This window comes from Mya arenaria, chromosome 7 (assembly GCF_026914265.1).
Source record: "Mya arenaria isolate MELC-2E11 chromosome 7, ASM2691426v1".
In the NCBI taxonomy this organism is placed as follows: Eukaryota; Metazoa; Mollusca; class Bivalvia; order Myida; family Myidae; genus Mya; species Mya arenaria.
In genome coordinates, this window is record NC_069128.1 from 6977062 (window position 1) to 6998149 (window position 21088).

At 35.3% G+C, this 21088-nt stretch overlaps 2 protein-coding genes across 2 annotated transcripts; one reads left to right on the forward strand and one right to left on the reverse strand.

The window, feature by feature from the left end:
• Nucleotides 1–4905: 4905 nt before the first annotated feature.
• On the reverse strand, nucleotides 4906–11599 carry LOC128241466 (uncharacterized). Its single transcript, XM_052958401.1, has 4 exons — nucleotides 11345–11599; nucleotides 9802–9941; nucleotides 9507–9578; nucleotides 4906–5466 (listed from the first exon to the last, which is right to left on the reverse strand). Exons 1-4 carry the CDS (start codon nucleotides 11428–11430, stop codon nucleotides 4988–4990), a joined length of 777 nt encoding a protein of 258 aa, XP_052814361.1. The 5' UTR covers nucleotides 11431–11599; the 3' UTR covers nucleotides 4906–4987.
• A 2755-nt stretch (nucleotides 11600–14354) lies between these two features.
• Nucleotides 14355–19681, forward strand: LOC128240444 (uncharacterized). Its single transcript, XM_052957084.1, has 6 exons — nucleotides 14355–14802; nucleotides 16104–16236; nucleotides 17821–18046; nucleotides 18790–19005; nucleotides 19124–19198; nucleotides 19574–19681. The coding sequence occupies exons 1-6, from the start codon at nucleotides 14694–14696 to the stop codon at nucleotides 19679–19681; spliced, it is 867 nt and encodes a 288-aa protein (XP_052813044.1). The 5' UTR covers nucleotides 14355–14693.
• Nucleotides 19682–21088: the final 1407 nt, after the last annotated feature.

A 21088-nucleotide genomic window follows, 5' to 3' on the forward strand; every position in this document is an offset into this window, starting at 1 on the left:
ACTAAACACATAATGGCGTTAGTTGGCGAAAATTGGTTTTCAAGAAACATTACAAATACATCAAATGAACAGCATGCTTATTTGTTAAAATATAATCTGTTAGGCCAGCACTCACATTTTTTTTTAATGTTGACAATAAATTAAAGATCGCCTACGCCCAGAAGCCGACCGTCTCTGATGAGCAGAAATAGTCTTCATACCTTCCAGTAAAGCTACTTCACGGATAAATGGCATGATCAATCCGGAAAATAAAAGACAAACAACCCTACACACGCAAATATTAATGCATGCACATCATATATATATAACAACAATACGAGCAGCTGGATATCATTTACAGCAGCAACAATTACTGCAATTTAAATCTAACAGCAATGCAAGGAAATTTTCCGGTCTCCAGAATTTAGGTAAGAATATTATAAAAAAAATAATTTTTAAATTTTAAACCCTTACATTGGAATATACTATTGAGCATTTATATATGTTTATTGTTGTAACTTACAATTAAGGGTTTCTGCTATTATAGATGGTCCCTCCCTCACATAAGTAGTGGACGTTTTTTCTTCGAAATTTCACATTTTTTGCTTGTCAGTACTTAAACATAACTGTATAATTATGTGAACACTTGTTCAAGAGGTACTTGACTATACGAATAAATCCAAGCATATCGTTTCCATGACAATTTCTCCAAGAAAAGACGGTATATTTTATACAGCTTGATAGCTACGGCAATGTAAAACACACATTGTCAGAGTATTGTTACATTTGATTAATGAACCTGGCAAAGCTAATCAGCAACATGTTTCAAAACATTGTGTGACGTATGCTTGACTATAGTTAATGACTGGAAAATGCCAACATAATTGCGACTTTATTTCTTAAACCACCAACGCGTGTTGTTTCTTTACCTTCAGAAATAGCAAATCAAAGTTGTTTACATATTTATTTACATTAATTTGTAGGTTTAAAACATACCAAATATACAGTAAGATGACCATAATAAGATATAAAAGATTTGTTGGGCATGAGATGAACATGAGAAGAAATTAAGGATGTGTTGGGCATATGATGAACTTGAGAATATATTAAAGCCTTGTTGAGCTTAAGACGGACATGAGCAGATATTAAAGGTTCGTTGTACAAACGATGTACATTAAAGGATATAAAAGACTAGTTGAGCATAAGATGGATATGAGAAGAACTTCTTTTGACCAGATTACTAGAATTGCCTGTTTCAAGATGTAGGCTATACTTGACATGTAAAACAACCATGAAACGATGTTCTACATGTACTACTACTACTACTACTGATACCACTGATACCACTACTACTACTACTACTACTACTACTACTACTACTACTACTACTACTACTACTACTACTACTACTACTACTACTACTACTACTACTACTGATACCACTGATACCACTACTACTACTACTACTACTACTACTACTACTACTACTACTACTACTACTACTACTACTACTACTACTACTACTACTACTACTACTACTACTGATACCAGTGATACCACTACTACTACTACTACTACTACTACTACTACTACTACTGATACCACTGATACCACTACTACTACTACTACTACTACTACTACTACTACTACTACTACTACTACTACTACTACTACTACTACTACTACTACTACTACTACTACTACTACTACTACTGATACCAGTGATACCACTACTACTACTACTACTACTACTACTACTACTACTACTACTACTACTACTACTACTACTACTACTACTACTACTACTACTACTACTACTACTACTACTACTACTACTACTACTACTTCTACTGCTACTGCTACTGCTACTGCTACTGCTACTGCTACTGCTACTGCTACTGCTACAGCTACTGCTACTGCTACTACTACTACTACTACTACTACTACTACTACTACTACTACTACTACTACTACTACTACTACTACTACTACTACTACTACTACTACTACTACTACTACTACTACTACTACTACTACTACTACTACTACTACTACTACTACTACTACTACTACTACTACTACTACTACTACTACAACTACTAATACCATCACCACCACAACTACAACTACAACTACTACTACTACTACAACTACTACTACTACTACTACTTCTACTACTACTACTGCTAATAATAATAATAAAATATAAAAAAATAATAATAATAATAATAATAATAATAATAATAATAATAATAGCAGTAGTAATAATACTAATAACCATCATGATTTTGATAATTCGATCCAATGCGTTACTATTCAATTTCATTCCCACAGCAATTTAAACATAGATGTACTTTAAAGACAGCTTTCCTTACATTAACCTGCATTGTTTCGAAGCCCAAGAACAATTATTGTATTCATTCCATACTTATCTAGCTTACTATCCCAATAAACATTCTAAGAGCAGTAGGAGTAATTCATCAGCTTTTTCGAAATATTGGGTCGGATCTTAATTTGAACCACTTGAAGTCCTTGTTACTTTGACATGAAAGACGATGGTAAATGTTAATACACAGAAAAAGTTTTAAAAACAATGACAAACAAATATCAGATATGAATTGGACCGGACTTTGTCCGGACACGGGGACAGATACTCTCAGAAAGATTGCTCGCGAAGAATGTAAAGCATAAACATACCTTAAATAGAATAGCCAAGTTGTCTTTGCAGTTTGAAATTCTATGAAAAAGAAATTCAGGAAATAGTGGAAAATTAATAAGTGAACAAACTAATTTCGCATATTCAATTCATATGTGTGGGCGCTAAAATAAATAAAAAAAATCGTTTTCGATTTTTAGGTTGCAGCAATTCCGACGAACAAATAATGTACTTGTTGTGGCCTAATGACTATTGAGAAAAGGTATACGTTGTAGTATGGACAATTTATTCAAGGTATGTGTGTCAATGTATTAACTGGGAATAAACGACCAATATATTCTAAACTACATATTCTGGAACTGAACACATTATTGGATTGAATATTCTTCACTATGTTAATGCTAAACTTAGAATAACAAACACACCACAACTCTGTCTCTTACTTCGTCCGTCCTTCTGTCAGCTGATTTTCTGGATTGAATCTGTTCACAAAGTTATTGGGCACCATGGAATGTCGTGTTATGCATACAATATGTGTTCTTAACTCTAAGATCAAGATAACTTGGAATTTAACGGTAATAAATGGATTTTATATCGCTGTCTTATATTAAGCCGCAACAGTCTATGATATTTGTTCTCTGATATCATATATCATATTATTCAATACTATCATGTTATCAATTAGCATTTTCCCAAAACGGGGCGTATGTCAGGTTTTTCTGACTGTCCTTGTTTAGTTTTAAGAAATAATATCTTCCCAGTCAAAGTTTTTAAGATGGACGCTGAGAACATCATTCGCTTTCAAATTCAATGGTCAAGTCAGTTTTGTTCTAAATCCATAATAAGGTTAAAGAAATGCAGACTGGATTGAACAGGTTTATTAAATTTAAAATAAGGTAAAGCAAAAACTTTGACTCTTTACAGACTCTGAAACAATATGTATCTAATAGTCCCTGTTTAAAGCTGCATTCTCACCGAACGAGCGTTTAGACATTTTTTCTTTAATGTTTGTCTTGGAAAAGGCCATTTTTTGCGTAAATGTATGAAAACCAATGATAGAAGACTCCTAATAAAAAAGTTCGCAGTTATTCATACTGACTTTTGGATTTGACAATGGTTCAACAAAGGGAAATACTGGATTCGACGAGTACTCCGGGTTGTACATTTCTCCACCAGACCGATACAACTTCAACGTTGATAGGAGGATCAAATCCGCAGGAAGTACGTTAATCGTTAAAGTTGCTAGGAGGATGTGGTAGACAGTTAGATGAAATACCTCTGGATATGATCATAGTAATGATGTACCCTTTAATTCGTCTAATAAATGCATATATTATTCCACCTACATAGAAATGGTATAATGTTTCGGAGACTGCCTGGTTTTTATAGCGCAAATTTTACCTTGAAATATCTACTAATCATTATATTGTTAATTAATACTCAAACCTCTTTCTATTATTTATATGATACTGATATTAAATCAGGTAACTCAATATATTTACAGTTTCCGATTCCTACCTTCTCTACGACATCGGATAGGGACGCTGACAAGTGGTCTGACAACTGTGCCCCACACTATAGAGGTGGCTGTGGTACAATAAGTGCACGTACAGTAACCTGAATGGACGGAACAGAAGTATCGGGTTTTATTACTCTTCCTTCGAACGGCACAGACGTTTGAATACGTCAACTATGATGCTGCGATTGAGTAATTAAGATACAAGCGCAGTATTTAATACCTTTAATTAAGTTTTAAAAATTCATTCAAAAGGTGTTGCGGAATTATAAACTTGGTGCTATGCTTTAAACACAATCAACTAGTTTAAGCATTTAATGTAAACATACCCGTCTTTTCCTAACGCTATGCAATGCAAATTGTTTTCTAACTCAGACACGTTCGTGTTTTGTGAAGTAAGTGATTAATTCAAACCATTTACAAGTCATTAAAAACTCATGGACTGCAAAAGGCATCACGCGGGTAAATTATTTGAATCATTTTGCCCAATATCTAGAGGTGGAGAAAACTTGCATCGTTTTTTTCTGTTATTTTGGTAGACAGTTTAAGCTGGGTCATGTGAGCAAAACATATCCACAAATTTACGTACACATCGTGTATAATAACCTCTCTTCTAAACAATCAAGTATAAGTAATAACTCAAATTAATGGGCAAATCAGCATTTAGCAATGTAAACAAAATATTATTGTAGAATAAGCATAATAAATAAGAACAAATGGCATGAGTGCAAAACAATGCCAATGAAAACAGTCATTTTAAGATGAAGATTTATTCTTGAGTTTTCATCAATAATACATTAACCAAGTTGGATACACTCACATTAACTACGGTCGCGTTATTTTGAACACACTGTGCACGCCAATTCCCTGCCGTTTACATATGGAGGACAGGGAAGCGACCCACAAACCGCCTCTACCAAATAAAACAGGTGTTCATCGCTGTTTGCGGCACCATATGGAATGAACTCTGGCTCAAAATCCATACAGACGTGGGTATGAGGAGAGGAATGTATACTCTTATCCGCCATTAAATATCCATGGTATTCCCTTGTCCATCCTTCGAAGCATTCATTTCTTGCAGGGATCATCATCACTGTCGACCTGGGCACTTCGCACACCACACAGGGAAGATCTCGCTTATCAACTGCATAAGGAAATACATTGTTTGGTTCAGTGATTTCAGTCTCTGCACCGTATATTCTTGCTCTGGCAACGTCCAGTCCGTCGGTGTAATTAGACCACTGAGGATTTCTCGGAAGACATTGTGTATCACTTCCGCTTCCGGAATCGCTGTATTTTTTTCCAGCTGCGTATCCTGTATGAAGAAAAGTAAGGAAATCATTGCCAGTTCCGTTATTTATTTAACAGTTATGTTAGTATTCAAGATCCCTGATTAACTTCTTATTTTCAACCTAATATGCATTTGAAATAATGATTCTTTCGAATCCTTAATAGTGTATTGTTTACAAGAGATGCTATGCACGTAATCATTAGTACGTCACAAAAAAATGAGACAACTGTTTCACCTGTTAATCTTCAATTTGAAAACGTGTATCAAATGATTGTGATTGATCATCTATTTGTAAACTGCTTGCATGACCATTTATGCGGCATCATGAACTATATAGTAGTGACAGATTTTTGATAGTAGGTTAGGCTGTCCGAAACTTCTGCATTATCCAGTAAATTGTAAAAATGCTTATATTTGTGGCCTTTTTGTGGTAGGCATTTTTGCAAGAAAAATACAATCGAATTTACAGGGAAAATCAAGCTAGTCAACAATGTAACGAGTACTTTGTTTAGAGACATAATATATGGGCCTTGAAGTCAACAATGTAACGAGTACTATGTTTGGAGACATAATGTATGGGCCTTGAAGTCAACAATGTAACGAGTACTATGTTTGGAGACATAATGTATGGGCCTTGAAGTCAACAATGTAACGAGTACTATGTTTGGAGACATAATGTATGGGCCTTGAAGTCAACAATGTAACGAGTACTATGTTTGGGGAATAATGTATGGACCTAGTAGTCAACAATGTAACGAGTACTATGTTTGGAAACATAATGTATGGGCCTTGAAGTCAACAATGTAACGAGTACTATGTTTGGAGACATAATGTATGGGCCTAGTAGTCAACAATGTAACGAGTACTATGTTTGGAGACATAATGTATGGGCCTAGTAGTCAACAATGTAACGAGTACTATGTTTAGAGACATAATGTATGGGCCTAGTAGTCAACAATGTAACGAGTACTATGTTTAGAGACATAATGTATGGGCCTAGTAGTCAACAATGTAACGAGTACTATGTTTGGAGACATAATGTATGGGCCTAGTAGTCAACAATGTAACGAGTACTATGTTTGGAGACATAATGTATGGGCCTAGTAGTCAACAATGTAACGAGTACTATGTTTGGAGACATAATGTATGGGCCTAGAAGTCAACAATGTAACGAGTACTATGTTTGGAGACATAATGTATGGGCCTTGAAGTCAACAATGTAACGAGTACTATGTTTGGAGACATAATGTATGGGCCTTGAAGTCAACAATGTAACGAGTACTATGTTTGGAGACATAATGTATGGGCCTTGAAGTCAACAATGTAACGAGTACTATGTTTGGAGACATAATGTATGGGCCTTGAAGTCAACAATGTAACGAGTACTATGTTTGGAGACATAATGTAAGGGCCTAGTAGTCAACAATGTAACGAGTACTATGTTTGGAGACATAATGTATGGACCTAGTAGTCAACAATGTAACGAGTACTATGTTTGGAGACATAATGTATGGGCCTAGTAGTCAACAATGTAACGAGTACTATGTTTGGAGACATAATGTATGGACCTAGTAGTCAACAATGTAACGAGTACTATGTTTGGAAACATAATGTATGGGCCTAGAAGTCAACAATGTAACGAGTACTATGTTTGGAGACATAATGTATGGGCCTAGTAGTCAACAATGTAACGAGTACTATGTTTGGAGACATAATGTATGGACCTAGTAGTCAACAATGTAACGAGTACTATGTTTGGAGACATAATGTATGGGCCTAGTAGTCAACAATGTAACGAGTACTATGTTTGGAGACATACTGTATGGGCCTAGTAGTCAACAATGTAACGAGTACTATGTTTGGAGACATAATGTATGGGCCTAGTAGTCAACAATGTAACGAGTACTATGTTTAGAGACATAATGTATGGGCCTAGTAGTCAACAATGTAACGAGTACTATGTTTGGAGACATAATGTATGGGCCTAGTAGTCAACAATGTAACCAGTACTATGTTTGGAGACATAATGTATGGGCCTAGTAGTCAACAATGTAACGAGTACTATGTTTGGAGACATAATGTATGGGCCTAGTAGTCAACAATGTAACGAGTACTATGTTTGGAGACATACTGTATGGGCCTAGTAGTCAACAATGTAACGAGTACTATGTTTGGAGACATAATGTATGGGCCTAGTAGTCACCAATGTAACGAGTACTATGTTTGGAGACATAATGTATGGGCCTAGTAGTCAACAATGTAACGAGTACTATGTTTGGAGACATAATGTATGGGCCTAGTAGTCACCAATGTAACCAGTACTATGTTTGGAGACATAATGTATGGGCCTAGTAGTCAACAATGTAACGAGTACTATGTTTGGAGACATAATGTATGGGCCTAGTAGTCAACTATGTAACAAGTACTATATTTAGAGACATAATGTCTAGGCCCTGGAGTGTACAATGTACCGAGCACTTTGTTTAGAGTCATAAGTTATAGGCCCAGTAGTCAACAATATAACGAGTACTCAGTATAGAGACATAATGTATAGGCCTAGTAGTCAACTATATAACTAATACTTTGTTTAGAGATATAATGTATAGACCTAGTTGTCAACTATGATACCAATGTAACGGGTACTTTGTTTAGAGACATAATGTATAGGCCTAGCAGCCAACTACGTAACGAGTACTATGTTTAGAGACATAATGTATAGGCCTAGTAGTCAACTAAGTAACGCGTATTTTGCTGAGAAACATAATATGTAGGCCAAGAAGTCAACTTTGTAAAAAGTACTTTGTTTAGAGACATAATGTATAGACCTAGTAGTCAACTATGTAACCAATGTAACGTGTCCTTTGTTTAGAGACAGAATGTATAGGCCTAGTAGCCAACTACGTAACGAGTATTTTGTTTAGAGACATAATGTATAGGCCTAGTAGCCAACTACGTAACGAGTATTTTGTTTAGAGACATAATAGGAAGGCCCAGTAGTCAACAAGGTAACGAGTACTCTGTTTAGTGACATAATGCAATGGGCCAGTAGTCAACTTTTTAACGAGTACTCTGTTTATTGACATAATGATGAAGGACCAGTAGTCAAAAATGAAACAATTACTCTGTTTAGAGACATAATGTATAGGCCCAGTAGTCAACTATGTAACGAGTAATCTGTTTAGTGACATAATGTATTTGCCCAGTAGTCAACAATATAACGAGTACTATGTTTAGACACATACTGTTTAGGCCCAGTAGTCAACTACGTAATGAGTACTATATTTTGAGACATAATCTAAAGGCCATGTAGTCAACTAAGTAGCGAGTTCTCTGTTTAGAGACATAATGTATAAGTCCAGTAGTCAACTAGGTAACAAAAACTCTGTTTAGTGACATAATGTATAGGCCCAGATGTCAACAATGTAACGAGTACTCGGTTAAAAGATATATTTTATAGGCCCAGTTGTCAACAATGTAACGAAAACTCTGTTTAGTGACATTATGTGTAATCCTAGTAGTCAACTATGTAACAATTAATATGTTTAGAAACATAATGTATAGGCCAAGTAGTCAAAAATTTACAAGTACTTTGTTTAGAGACATAACGCATAGGCCAAGTAGTCAACTATGTAACGAGTACTCTGTTTAGAGACATAATGTATAGGCCCAGTAGTCAACTATGTTACGTTTTTTTTTCGAACAATTAATGTTTGGTTCTTCCGGAAGAAGGTGGCGGGGGTTATAAAACACACATTCACTTGATAATATTGCGTTTTATCATATACCAACCGCTGTAAACAAGTTTGCCATCCATCCTGCACCCTTAGTTGTAACTATTGTAATCATTCGTTGCAACCGATGCTCAACCCTAAACACTAACCATTGTAAACAAGTTGTTCCACCAATGTTCTGCTCTATGTAATCACCTTGTTAAACAAGTTTGTTTTTAGTAATTTTGAACTCCAAGTACTTATTTGTTAACAAGTTTTGCCACTGAGGTAGCACACTAATTAGTAACCATTGTAAGCAAGCCTTGCCACCAATGATGCACCCTTTATACTCACCATTGTAAACAAGTTTCGCAGTTGGAGAACACGACATTCTTCCCCATCGAGTATATGTGGTGTGTAAAGTACCTGGAGTATATACAACCATTTTTAAAAATAAAATAAAATAAGATAGCACTTATTTCTGAAAACTTTTGAAATTACATTCATATTTGAAAGACTTTCATACAACATCAGTCATTCGAAGGGTCAAAGCGAGGCGGTCGTAATTACGTCTGATTCATATGTAATTACATTTGTCTCTAAGCATTTGATTAATTCTATGATGTACCAAATAAACACACTGCCATACCTCCTTTATGTTCAAGGTTTGCTATAGCCTCCCGGTTCCGTTCGATGGTTTCTGTTTGCTCCTCAATAAGTGTCAGCAAGTGCGCCTGCGTTTCCTCTATCTTAACAATTTGTCTCATCAGCTTGATGTCATAATCGTATCTGGATTAGCACGCCGTAGTCATAATAATACAATAACAACTACAGGGACAGGCCGATTAGCCGTATCTGGAATAGCTCGCCATAGTCATTAAAATACAATGACAACTACAGGGGCAAGCCTGGTGGTCGTATCTGGATTAGCTCGCCATAGTCATTAAAATACAATGACAACTACATGGACAGGCCGATCAACTGTATCTGGATTAGCACGCAATAGTCATAAGAATACAATAACAACTACAGGAGCAAGCCTTGTAGTCGTATCTGGATTAGCACCCCATAGTCATTAAAATACAATGACAACCACAGGGGCAAGCCTGGTAGCCGTATCTGGATTAGCTCGCCATAGTCATTAAAATACAATGACAACTACATGGACAGGCCGATCAACTGTATCTGGATTAGCACGCAATAGTCATTAGAATACAATAACAACTACAGGGGCAAGCCTAGTAGTCGTATCTGGATTAGCACGCCATAGTCATTAAAATACAATGACAACCACAGGGGGCAAGCCTGGTAGCCGTATCTGGATTAGCTCGCCATAGTCATTAGAATACAATGACAACTACAGGGACAGGCCGAGTAGCCTTATGTGGATTAGCACGCCATAGTCATTATAATACAATTGCAACGACAGGGGCAAGCCTGGTAGTTGTATCTGGATTAGAACCTCATAGTTATTATAATACAATGACAACTTCAGGGACCAGACCAGAAGCCTATCTGGGTAAGCACGCAATAGTCATAATTATACAATGAAAACTACATGCGCGAGCCCAGCTGCCGTATCGGAATAAACACGCCATAGTCATACATTAAAAAGAACAGGGACTAGTCCAGTAGCCGAATCTGGATAAGCTCTATATTACACTATATTCATTATAATACAAAGAAAAGTCCTGCGGTCAGCATGCCAATGAACTAGGGACACAAAAGTATTATCTTGATTGATATATAGGAAATTGACTTGTTGAACATCTGAGCCTAACCTTAAACCTGATTGCTGACAATTAATATTACGTACAGATAATATGACGTTAACTTTGCTTTATCAATTTTTTTCTCAAATACATTACACTTGAGTATATTTTTTTACCACCCTGAACCCAAATATCGCATTAAAGATTCTACATATTTTCCTTAGATAGGTGGGAAACCGTTACATTCCTGAAACTATATCTTCATAAGAATCCTGTAAACAGAAAAAGTATTTTAGATAGGGTTTCATGCGGACGGAAAAATGCGCTCTCAATCTTTTTGAATAGTTGTCGAGACATTTTAGGGCAATATATAATATGGCGTTAACTTAACGTATAACTTGTTTCCCAACCTACATATACATGACGAGACGTACGTTTCTAATGTTAATTAAATCGACAAAAGATACAAAAAATAATAACCTTGATAAGCACGGCGGCTCGTCTTGAGCTGTTATCGTTCTGAACGTAGTAATCAGTAGAATAAATTGGTGTCTTAACACAAACATTTTACCAGAGTTATTTCCAAATGAGGATTATTTAAGTGTTATTAAAACTACAGAAAAAATCCCGACGGCAAATTATACACTGTAACCGTGTTCAACGCCAAATCAAATACAAACAGTGAAAGAAATGAAAGCAAAGAAAGCCCACACGATTTTTTAAATAATGAACAGGAATTTAAATCATCGACAGGCCAATTGAAACAGGAAGTTTCAAATATCTGATCTTAACTATGTATTTTCTTTCCGTCTAAGGTGCATTTTTAAATAAACGAAACATTATAATATTTATAAAAGAATGCAAAATATCCTTTAATCTAATCAATAGTTTTAGCCCGGCAAGCGATGACAATTAAAGTAAAAAAATTGTTTTAGAAACTTGTTTATTTAAAGTTTGTGTGCTGAATACAATAACGTTTAAATTAGACATACAATGGTTTCGAAACATGTCAAGAGAGATGTATATATACAAACTTTGAAGAAAAAGAAATTAAATTAGACAGTCACTAACATGTTTGGATATATTAATAAATGTCATTCAGAGCGCATTTAGTAGTTTGGCTATGCTTTGAATGCATTTAATTAAGACCCAATTGTTTAGGAGAATGAATGATATAAACAATCACAAGAATATCGGTAAGTCAAAATAAGTTACATGCCATTCTTTTGTTACTTTTATGACCGTTATATGCCCACATATTAATTAATTGTCTGATTAAGCCTCTACCATAATCATTGCAAGGGTAGATGTGTTAAGGTGTTCCACTAGGTTGTCAATGGCAACGTTCAATAACTATGCGTACAATTGTAACATGTAATTAATCCAAACAATCGTTATAGCACGGTTAAACCATTCCATTTTGTGGAGCAAGTGTGAAATCAAAACAAAACACAACAATTTTTGAGTATAATTTCAATAATTCCACAAAAAGTAGCTATTACTTAACTCATAACCCTTGTGAAACACTTATGTATAATTACGATGACTTGACACGTGGAAACCATTAGTTAACTTACTATTCTCATGAAGTGATCGTGAATGATTTCAATAACTCGACATGTAGTAGCTATTACTTAACTTCCTTACATCAAAACGTGCGCGTGTATAAATTTCATAACTCGACATGTAGTAACTATTATTTCACTTACTGACGGAGTTAAGCGCTCGAGTAGGATTTCAATAACTCGAAATTAATTAAATACTGATTTACCCACTACCCTCGTGAAGCACTCGGGTATTTTTCAATAGCTTGACATGTAGTAACTATTGCTTCACCCACTTCCCTCGTGGAGCGCTCGGGTATATTTTCAATAGCTTGACATGTAGTAACCATTCACGTGATGTTATTTCATATTTTTTATGTAAGGGCGATCGAAGCGAGAAAACACACCCAAGTCACCCTACTTGCTCAATTGTGTTATCTGCCCGTGTTATCTTCAATACATGTTCGATAAATGGAAAATATACAAATTATTTTTATAATTTTTTTTGTAAAATACAAATAAATGATAATTTCTTTAAGTTCTATTCTCACTGAGTGATTATTATGTCAAACCTAACTTGATGTTACTATCGTTATTATTTCAGTTAAAAAGAAGCTTTTTTACTTTATTAAACGTACCATAAATCTTACTCAGACTTCTGCAAACGACAATCGTTCCGCTTTTATTCTTGCTCATCAGCCGTAGGTTTATGGAACACTACTAGCATTGCCAACCAACACGATGGCTGTGCCAACCAAAATGATCGCAGTGATAACAAAATTAATGGCAGTGCCAACAAATTGAGCGAAAGTCATGCGAATCACTTTTTATATAAGATAACATTATTAATAAATTTCAGATAAAAAATGTACATATATTTGTATAGAAAATATGTGTTAAGTGTCATACTTTAGGGGTTCATTAAATAAATATTGTTTTGCTTCCGGCACTATAGCACAATTGGGTAATAGATAATATGAGATCCCTTCTGGTCGTCAAATTATTCAACTCGTAATGTTCGTTTATAAAAAAGACTGTCGCAAACAATCAGGGTCAAACAATTGAGTCCCAAGTGATCTTCTGGGTGCAAGCAGGCTCAACGAGTCCGTTATATCAGACTACGAACGTTCGGCATTAACCCAACGAACTATTAAAGATATTGCGAAATAACGAATATATGCAAATGTACGTTTAGTTGCACGGAAGTGTTCTTGAACATAGGGGATATTATGACAGGACGGTTTTCTGGTGACCTGTTTCACGTCGACTTTGGTGCTGTAAGCACGTATCCGTCGTGACAGCAGAATGAGAATTTTATCGTAATATTCCATTTATTATATACCTTTCTATTTAATTATTCCTTTTTATTTTCCGGTTTCAATATGGTTCAAATTGACCGCAATCTTTCAAATGCGCGTATGAATTTGAATGTATTACGTAGTTTTGTGTAATGAAGTCAAGGGAGGCTATTTCAGGGAAAAGAAGTCAAAAGATACAGAGTTCACTTTATTGAGCAAAATAAAAAAAAAATATATATATATATATATATATATATATATATATATATATATATATATATATATATATATATATATATATATCTACTACAGATATTAAGGTGACCATATATATATTAATCTAGGCATTATGGGGACCGCTGGATTAAGGCGATAAAAATTGGTCTCCTTAATATTTTCAGTCCAGATTTGATGTATCAAATGTCAATAAAAATGTCCATTGATAGTAAGTTGATAAGCTTGAATGTTTATTTACGAGATCATTTCATTGTTTTAAATCTTATTATCTTTTATTATCAAAAAAAATATTCTTAAACTTTTGTGCGTGTATATTTGCAGAGGCCGTTTGTTCGCGTTGGTAATGCTAAAAATAGCACTATAATAAAGAAATCACATGATCGGTCATATGATTTAGATAAGGTCAAGGTAATCAGAAACGGATGCGGTGCATTCTCTCGAATGTTCCAGAGGAAAACCCCAAATTTTTCTCAACATTGCAAAAATACTGTTTTCAAAGCGCTCTGCTTGTTCTTGTCATAACGTTTCGATTGCCGATTGATCTTTATAAATATTTAATTCTTCGTTACGCATTAAAAGTTTTGTGACGCGCTCCTTTTTTGAAGCCTGTCAACTTCAGTACTAAAAGTCTTGTATTTTCGCGATCGAATCTAGATTTTTGAATTTCTCCGCGTGCTTTATGTTGATTTTAAAATCAAATTATATCCGTACACTTTGCAAAATTGCTGTTTAGTTTATTTTAAGCTTATCATGGAAGGTGTTTTGGTGGCTGGTGACTCCAATGTCTACAGACTCCGAGATTCGAGCAACACTCGGTCTGGCAGTGGCAACGTGAATATTTCATTCCTGGCCGTCTCAGGTAAGTTTCATTATACAATTTTTGAATTGGATAAAAACCTAAATTTTTACGACATAAATGTGTTTTGATTCATGAGTACTATATCTTTCAGATCTTATACTGATTATGTCAATCATAGTAACTGTAAAAAGGTTTTTGAGTACAAAACTGCAGCCGTTCCAGATGTATGTATGTTTGTATCCTTGTGGTCAAGGATAACCCGTGAAAGTGCAAGCACTTATTTCCAATTGGGTCCTTTGTTTTTGCTGAAGGGACAGCACGCGGAAGAGACAGTGGCGGGATACAAGGAAATCTGTGTGCGATACCCTAGCTTTTTGGAAAGGACCCTTTGGTTCTTTTACGTGCTCGGTGTAAAGCACCGATACACTGGCTACAACTTTCCTGGGTTTAACCAGTACTGAGTACACCACTTACAATGTCTTTAATTGCCGAGTGCCAGGCAAGGGAACTACTTATACCAACTTTTAACGTCTGGTATGACGCGGCCAGGAATCAAACCCACAACCTCCCGCTCCATAGGCGGACATCTAGGCCACAGAGTGTTACACACAATAGTACTATCTAAGTCGTTAACATTGGTGAACTTGTTGCCTGACTGTACCAGGTCGTTCAAGTGGGTTTCCCCCGGGTACTCATGGTTTCCCTAACAACACAAGACCACACTTAAAGGTAATGTTGTGCCAAGGAGAGATATAATGCACCAGTCAATTGTAACCATGCCCCCCCCCCAGTCCATCGAATAGCAGGAACTTTGACCTGTCCAGTCAATTCCAAGTAAATTTGCCACCATGTGGGAACAAACTGCTGGTAAAATTTCTGCCAAATGGAAGGCCCATTCCCCAGTTTTCAGCGCGAAAAAACAAAACCACAGAATTCACTTGGCACTAAGGGGCTTAAAGGCTAAATAAAGGAAGAGACAATTCCAGCCATCATAGCAAGCCAATAGACTGTGACACCTGTATGAAATGGTGGTGCAATCAAATAGAACTGCATTTGTTAAAGGAACCATATCTTTAAGAATAGATTAAATATGTAAGCGTGAGATCAGTGACGTTCACAAGTTGCCACACTTGAGGCATGAAGCAATTTTTTTTTTAACTTAATTATATAACGGCAAGTTACAATGGTTTCGGGCAATTAAATTCTAAAAGCAAATTGCCCAATGTAAGTGCTATGCATAAAAAAGCTGCCAATGCTTTTTAATATCACTAGAAATGCTCACAGTACTTTATGAATGATGTCAAGAACAAATTGCTATCTATGCTAAAATTAATATCTATGTATTTTTCACTTGTTTGAAGGTGCTCGTTACGTAAAAGACAGGAAGAACTTCCGCTGCCGAGTTCGGGAAGAGGTGGAACATCAGCATTTCAGGAGTATATACCTTCACCTTGGTTCCAATGATGTATTTTGTACAATCGAGGATTTCTACAGGTGCATAGTTTAGATGATTTAAAAGGATTTTATAAAATATTCATTATTGAATATGTGAATTGCTGTAATAAGTTTTGAAACTCCTATTTTTAAATTTAGTACTTTCTAATTTGACACATGTAAACGCGTTTCTGCAACACCATATATTATCTTTAAACATATGTTACTATATATAGTAACAGTTTGCGTTGTCCAATTGGTAATACCTGCGCACTAGGGCCATACTCATCAAACGTGATTATAGCCCCGGAAATGTTATCAATGACATGATCGATAATAGTCATGCAATTATTCACTACTTGATGGAGTTGACATGGTTGAATGCATGCATGGTACGGTAGTTGAGTCAATTGGCTCCTTCTGCCTTTCAAATAGGAACGATTCACTGAGGCACTAGCCTTGCAGGTAATCCAGCAGACATCGGGAAAACTGTCTGTCCGACGTTCTTGACTGGTAAATTTTGACTCGGTCCGACTAAATTTGTGATGGGGTCAGTCCGTCTGACCGACAGTATTCACGGCGAGGTGTAAATAAAAAAAATAATGAAGATTTAATCTTTATCAATTATCAAACACGGATTTAAAGTAAGAATAATTTATTTTGTTTAACAGAAAATCGTTTTTTTTAATGAAATTATCAAATAACCATTTGTTTTCGAATCCGATGTCGTTTTCCGATAGTGTAAAAGTCGGAATGCATACCGCATTAAATCAAACACCATGCAGCATTTGCCTCCCTTTGCAATACATTACAAAATAATGTTTACTACTGTGTATATATCGCGCGATGTTTTGAAACGCTAAAATGATAAACTTTTGTCATAAACATTGGAATGCTTTAAATGATAGTTCCAAATGTTTCAAACAATAATCTTATCCATAATCCTTTGGAACATGCTATTTGATAACGAAAACCGTACTGGTATGGTCCAAAGAATACAAATTGCCAAAAAATCGCCCAGTCGGAATTTTCATTACGATTAAGTGCGAGTGTCTGTCAAAATATGGCAACCTGAAATATTAGTTATTTGTGATAAAGATTTACTGGTTAATATCTTAATACATTTTTATTTCTTGTAATTGTAAAATTAGCAACAAAGGCTTTGATAAAGCAAGTTATCAAACAAAAATTGTAGGACCAGCAAATTTTCTATCGGACCGACAAAATATCAGAGGCTGTGGGTTCGAATGACCGAGACTTTTTCTGAACTTTCGTGATGTCTGATCCAGGAAAAAAAATCTATTTTAACAAATGCATGATAAGTAACACATTCCCCAGAAGACTTCTGACCATCTTTCTTTGAAAAAGATCATTTTGTCTTCAACTCTCTATTTATTGTGTGCTGACATTGAATTTTGTTTACATCATTGTCATCAACATCACTACTTTCAAGTGATAATGAACAGAAAGAGCAATTATACATATTTTTCAAACTCAACACAGCCAGTACTTTCTTTTTTTATTTTGAAGCTAAGAATAGAACAGATAAAAGCATTTTTATTAAACCTAAGTTTTGACACTTCATCAAGAATCGTAATAAAATACTGATTTTTTTCCAATGAAACAGACCATTTTTGGATTCAGGAATGCTTCAGAGGTTGTAGATTTTCTCAGAGAGACAGCTCCTGGAGCAGAGATTGTTCTGTGCTCAATCTTGCCGAGGGCGCCAGACTTTAGCGGACGCGGTTTCTTGTCCTTGAAGATGTTGAGAGCATGCCAACATTGGGTGATGCGCGCCAACCAAGCACTGCAAGATGTTGCATTACATATACCCTATGTGAGGTTTTTTCAGTATGACTGCTCAACAGAGGTAAGATACTCCAATCCCCAACGCCAATAACAAAAAAATAATTTATTACTTTAAATAATTTAAAATTTATAGCTATCTGATTGGACCTTTTATTATGTGTTTATGTAGATCTTGCCGTGGAATGTCAAATCAGATGCCAGTCAGTTATCCTTTTTCCGAGTTTCTTAAATCCAGAACAGGTTAACTCTGACCTAGTTTGGTTTAAACTTTATTAATTTTACAACCACTGTGAAAAAAGTTAATTGTAAAGTTACTCTCATTGGCACAATTTTGCGCAAAAGTGAGTTTTTGTATTGTGGGGTTACAAGAGAAAAGCCACTTGTCTGGCATGGTAACCAAAAATCCCAAACTCACTTGTGCCCAGGCCAGGAATTCAACCCAGGTAGCCTTGCTAAGGAGTGAGTGTGCTAACCACTGCACTTACCAGACAATCACCCAGTTTAGAAATGTGTGATGTGTAAATGCATTTGAAATTATAGCTAGTACATGTATTCTAATCCATTCAGATATTATTTTGCTTTAATTTATTATATATATATATCTATGTATTTCATTAATTAAATAATTCTTTTATAAAGTAGCATGAGACAGGTTTCAATATTAATCGTGGCCTACTAATATGTTAATCATATGAAGTATACCGCCTTAAAGGCATGTTGAGTAAATATTTACAACTGGGATAAAAGCTCTTTTCTGCCGATGCATCTCCTTTTTTACATGTTTATACATTGTTAATAATCTAGGTTCTGGCCAAGGATGGACTGCATCTTAACAGATATGGAGCAAGACGGTGCCTGCAAGATCTTCATGCTGACTCCCATTGGTTGTATGATGAAGTAGATGAAGAAGAGTGGCCAGAACTACAAGAGATAGAGCCGTCAGCAGCTGAGGAGGAGGATGCAACCGTACCACCAGTAAAAACTATGGAACAGCGGTCGTATGCCACTGTAGTGCAGCAGGTTAATAAAACTGATATTTTATATTTGTTGTACGCATTTGACATATTACCTCTGTGATGTAGATTTAAGTTGGTTTCATGTTGTGGCTCAGGTACAATACAATATGATTATGATTCAGATGATGGCACAGATTCATGAAGAAGATCTGAAGAACGTGCCTATTCGCATTAAACTTCCGGAAAAGAAGGAAAAGGTTCAATTTCTTGCGCTATGATTTTCACAATGTATCGGTATTTAATATATTATTTTTCGATGAACATCAGACACATGTAAATGCATAAGCAGCTTTAAAAAAGAAAAACATTCATCGCTGATCAGATGATTTAATATATGCTCAGGGGTATTTGAAACTATACTAAGTTATTGATAATAAGAATCTTATGAGTACAATCATTGACTTCCATCTCATTGAAGCTAGACAGTTTTGGTTTTCAATGTTGCAGAACCATGAATTGGTATATGCCACAGTTTAAAGCTTTTAACAAAACTGCGTAAGAAATGTGTACTGTATGAACAAGTGTAATTGTAATTTCAATATTATATGGTATTTTTAATAATTCTTTTCCAGGTTCAAAACAGACGGGAAACCCCAGAGAGAAAAGGCCGAAAGAAGATGAAGGTGTTTTATTCAGATACAATGTTAAAAAAGATATATGTCCTGTCAAACCACATGTGAGTGTAAAGGGACTTGTGTGTGGCACTGTATTAATTACTTTATAAAGGAGGAAAGGGTTGGCTGTAAGGGGATGGAGGAGGCCAAAAATGAAAACAAGTTCATTATCAAAATATAACAAAATATCATTGTACTTGTATGATTTGCAATTTTTTGGAAAATGTCAATTACTATGAAAGTTGTTTGTGAATTATAAATGTTGGATATATTGACAGTATTCTCGATGTCACTATATTTCTTTTTGTGAGTATATTTTTACTATTTGAAAAATAAATACCAACTTTGAACTACGTATTTTCCTATTTACATCCTTTAATAAGAAAATATACCAGAAACATATATATTGTGCATAACGTGTGTTGTCGTCGTCAACTTTTCACAATATGAAAAATAATCACATAGTCTTGGCGAAGGTCTATGCGCCGGTTCACCAAAAATTGTAGACAAACAATATTAAATGATGAGCTCTGGAAGTGTGTTTGTATGAAAGAACGCATCCAGTCCAACCTCGTTGGCTTTAACTCCCAGGAAACGGCGAAAATACATCGAGATAAGCGGGAATGCTTACATTTAGTATTAATAAATCGGTCCTTTACATCCAGTTCGAGCCAACGAGGAGTTCGAGTCAACGGGGTTCAGCTGAATAAATTATGGTATATATTAATGGGCAACGTAAATATAAAAGGAAGATATACATTCTAATCTACTAAAACTGTTTAATAAAACGAACCGCAATAAGACATCTTTAAAGATGCACTCTTACTCTCAAATAAGATTAACCATAATTCATAATATTGTTTTAATATTCCAAAAATGATGAAGAAATGTCGAAAACAATGTGTTTATGAAGGATACCGAGTTTAATTTGAAAGCAATAAGCATAAAGACACGGTATTTCTACCTTATAAGACTAAAGTAGACCACAGTAAATCTTTAAGTATTCACCAATCATTTAATATTTTATGCGCTTTCTGCTTTTAAATACACATTTACAATCTTGTTATAAGTAATAAATATTTTTTATTGATTTTGAATGACAGTGTCAATTTAAAAAATATGGCGAGGAAGACGGAACATATAAAAAGTGCCGTTTCGCGAATGTATTTTCAGACGCTCAGATGAACGAACACTGGTACGGCAATAAAACAGACATGATTTGTACTGAAATGTTATTGCTACAAGTAAATACTTAAAGAAGCCATTTGATTAAATTATTTAGAGTTTTGACTATCGGCCGAAGTCGGGACAGGTTGTGCGGCATGTGCAAAGTCGCTAACGTTTGCGGTTGTATTCTACCCAGCTCCAGAACGGGGAAATCAAATTACATTACATATTTTTGAAATTTGGTAGGGCGGTTGGTCTCGGTGACCTTCACCTTAAATCGTCGTTAAACCGCAATGTTGTTTAGTT

Excerpts from the sequence above, each read along its gene's own strand:
- LOC128241466 (XM_052958401.1), bottom strand. The coding sequence starts at position 11,430 with ATGTTTGTGTTAAGACACCAATTTATTCTACTGATTACTACGTTCAGA. Across the intron at positions 9,942-11,344 it reads GAGCCGCCGTGCTTATCAAG|ATACGATTATGACATCAAGC; the intron begins GTTATTATTTTT and ends GTGCTAATCCAG. Across the intron at positions 9,579-9,801 it reads AAACCTTGAACATAAAGGAG|GTACTTTACACACCACATAT; the intron begins GTATGGCAGTGT and ends TATATACTCCAG.
- LOC128240444 (XM_052957084.1), top strand. The coding sequence starts at position 14,694 with ATGGAAGGTGTTTTGGTGGCTGGTGACTCCAATGTCTACAGACTCCGA. Across the intron at positions 14,803-16,103 it reads TTCATTCCTGGCCGTCTCAG|GTGCTCGTTACGTAAAAGAC; the intron begins GTAAGTTTCATT and ends ACTTGTTTGAAG. Across the intron at positions 19,199-19,573 it reads TTCCGGAAAAGAAGGAAAAG|GTTCAAAACAGACGGGAAAC; the intron begins GTTCAATTTCTT and ends ATTCTTTTCCAG.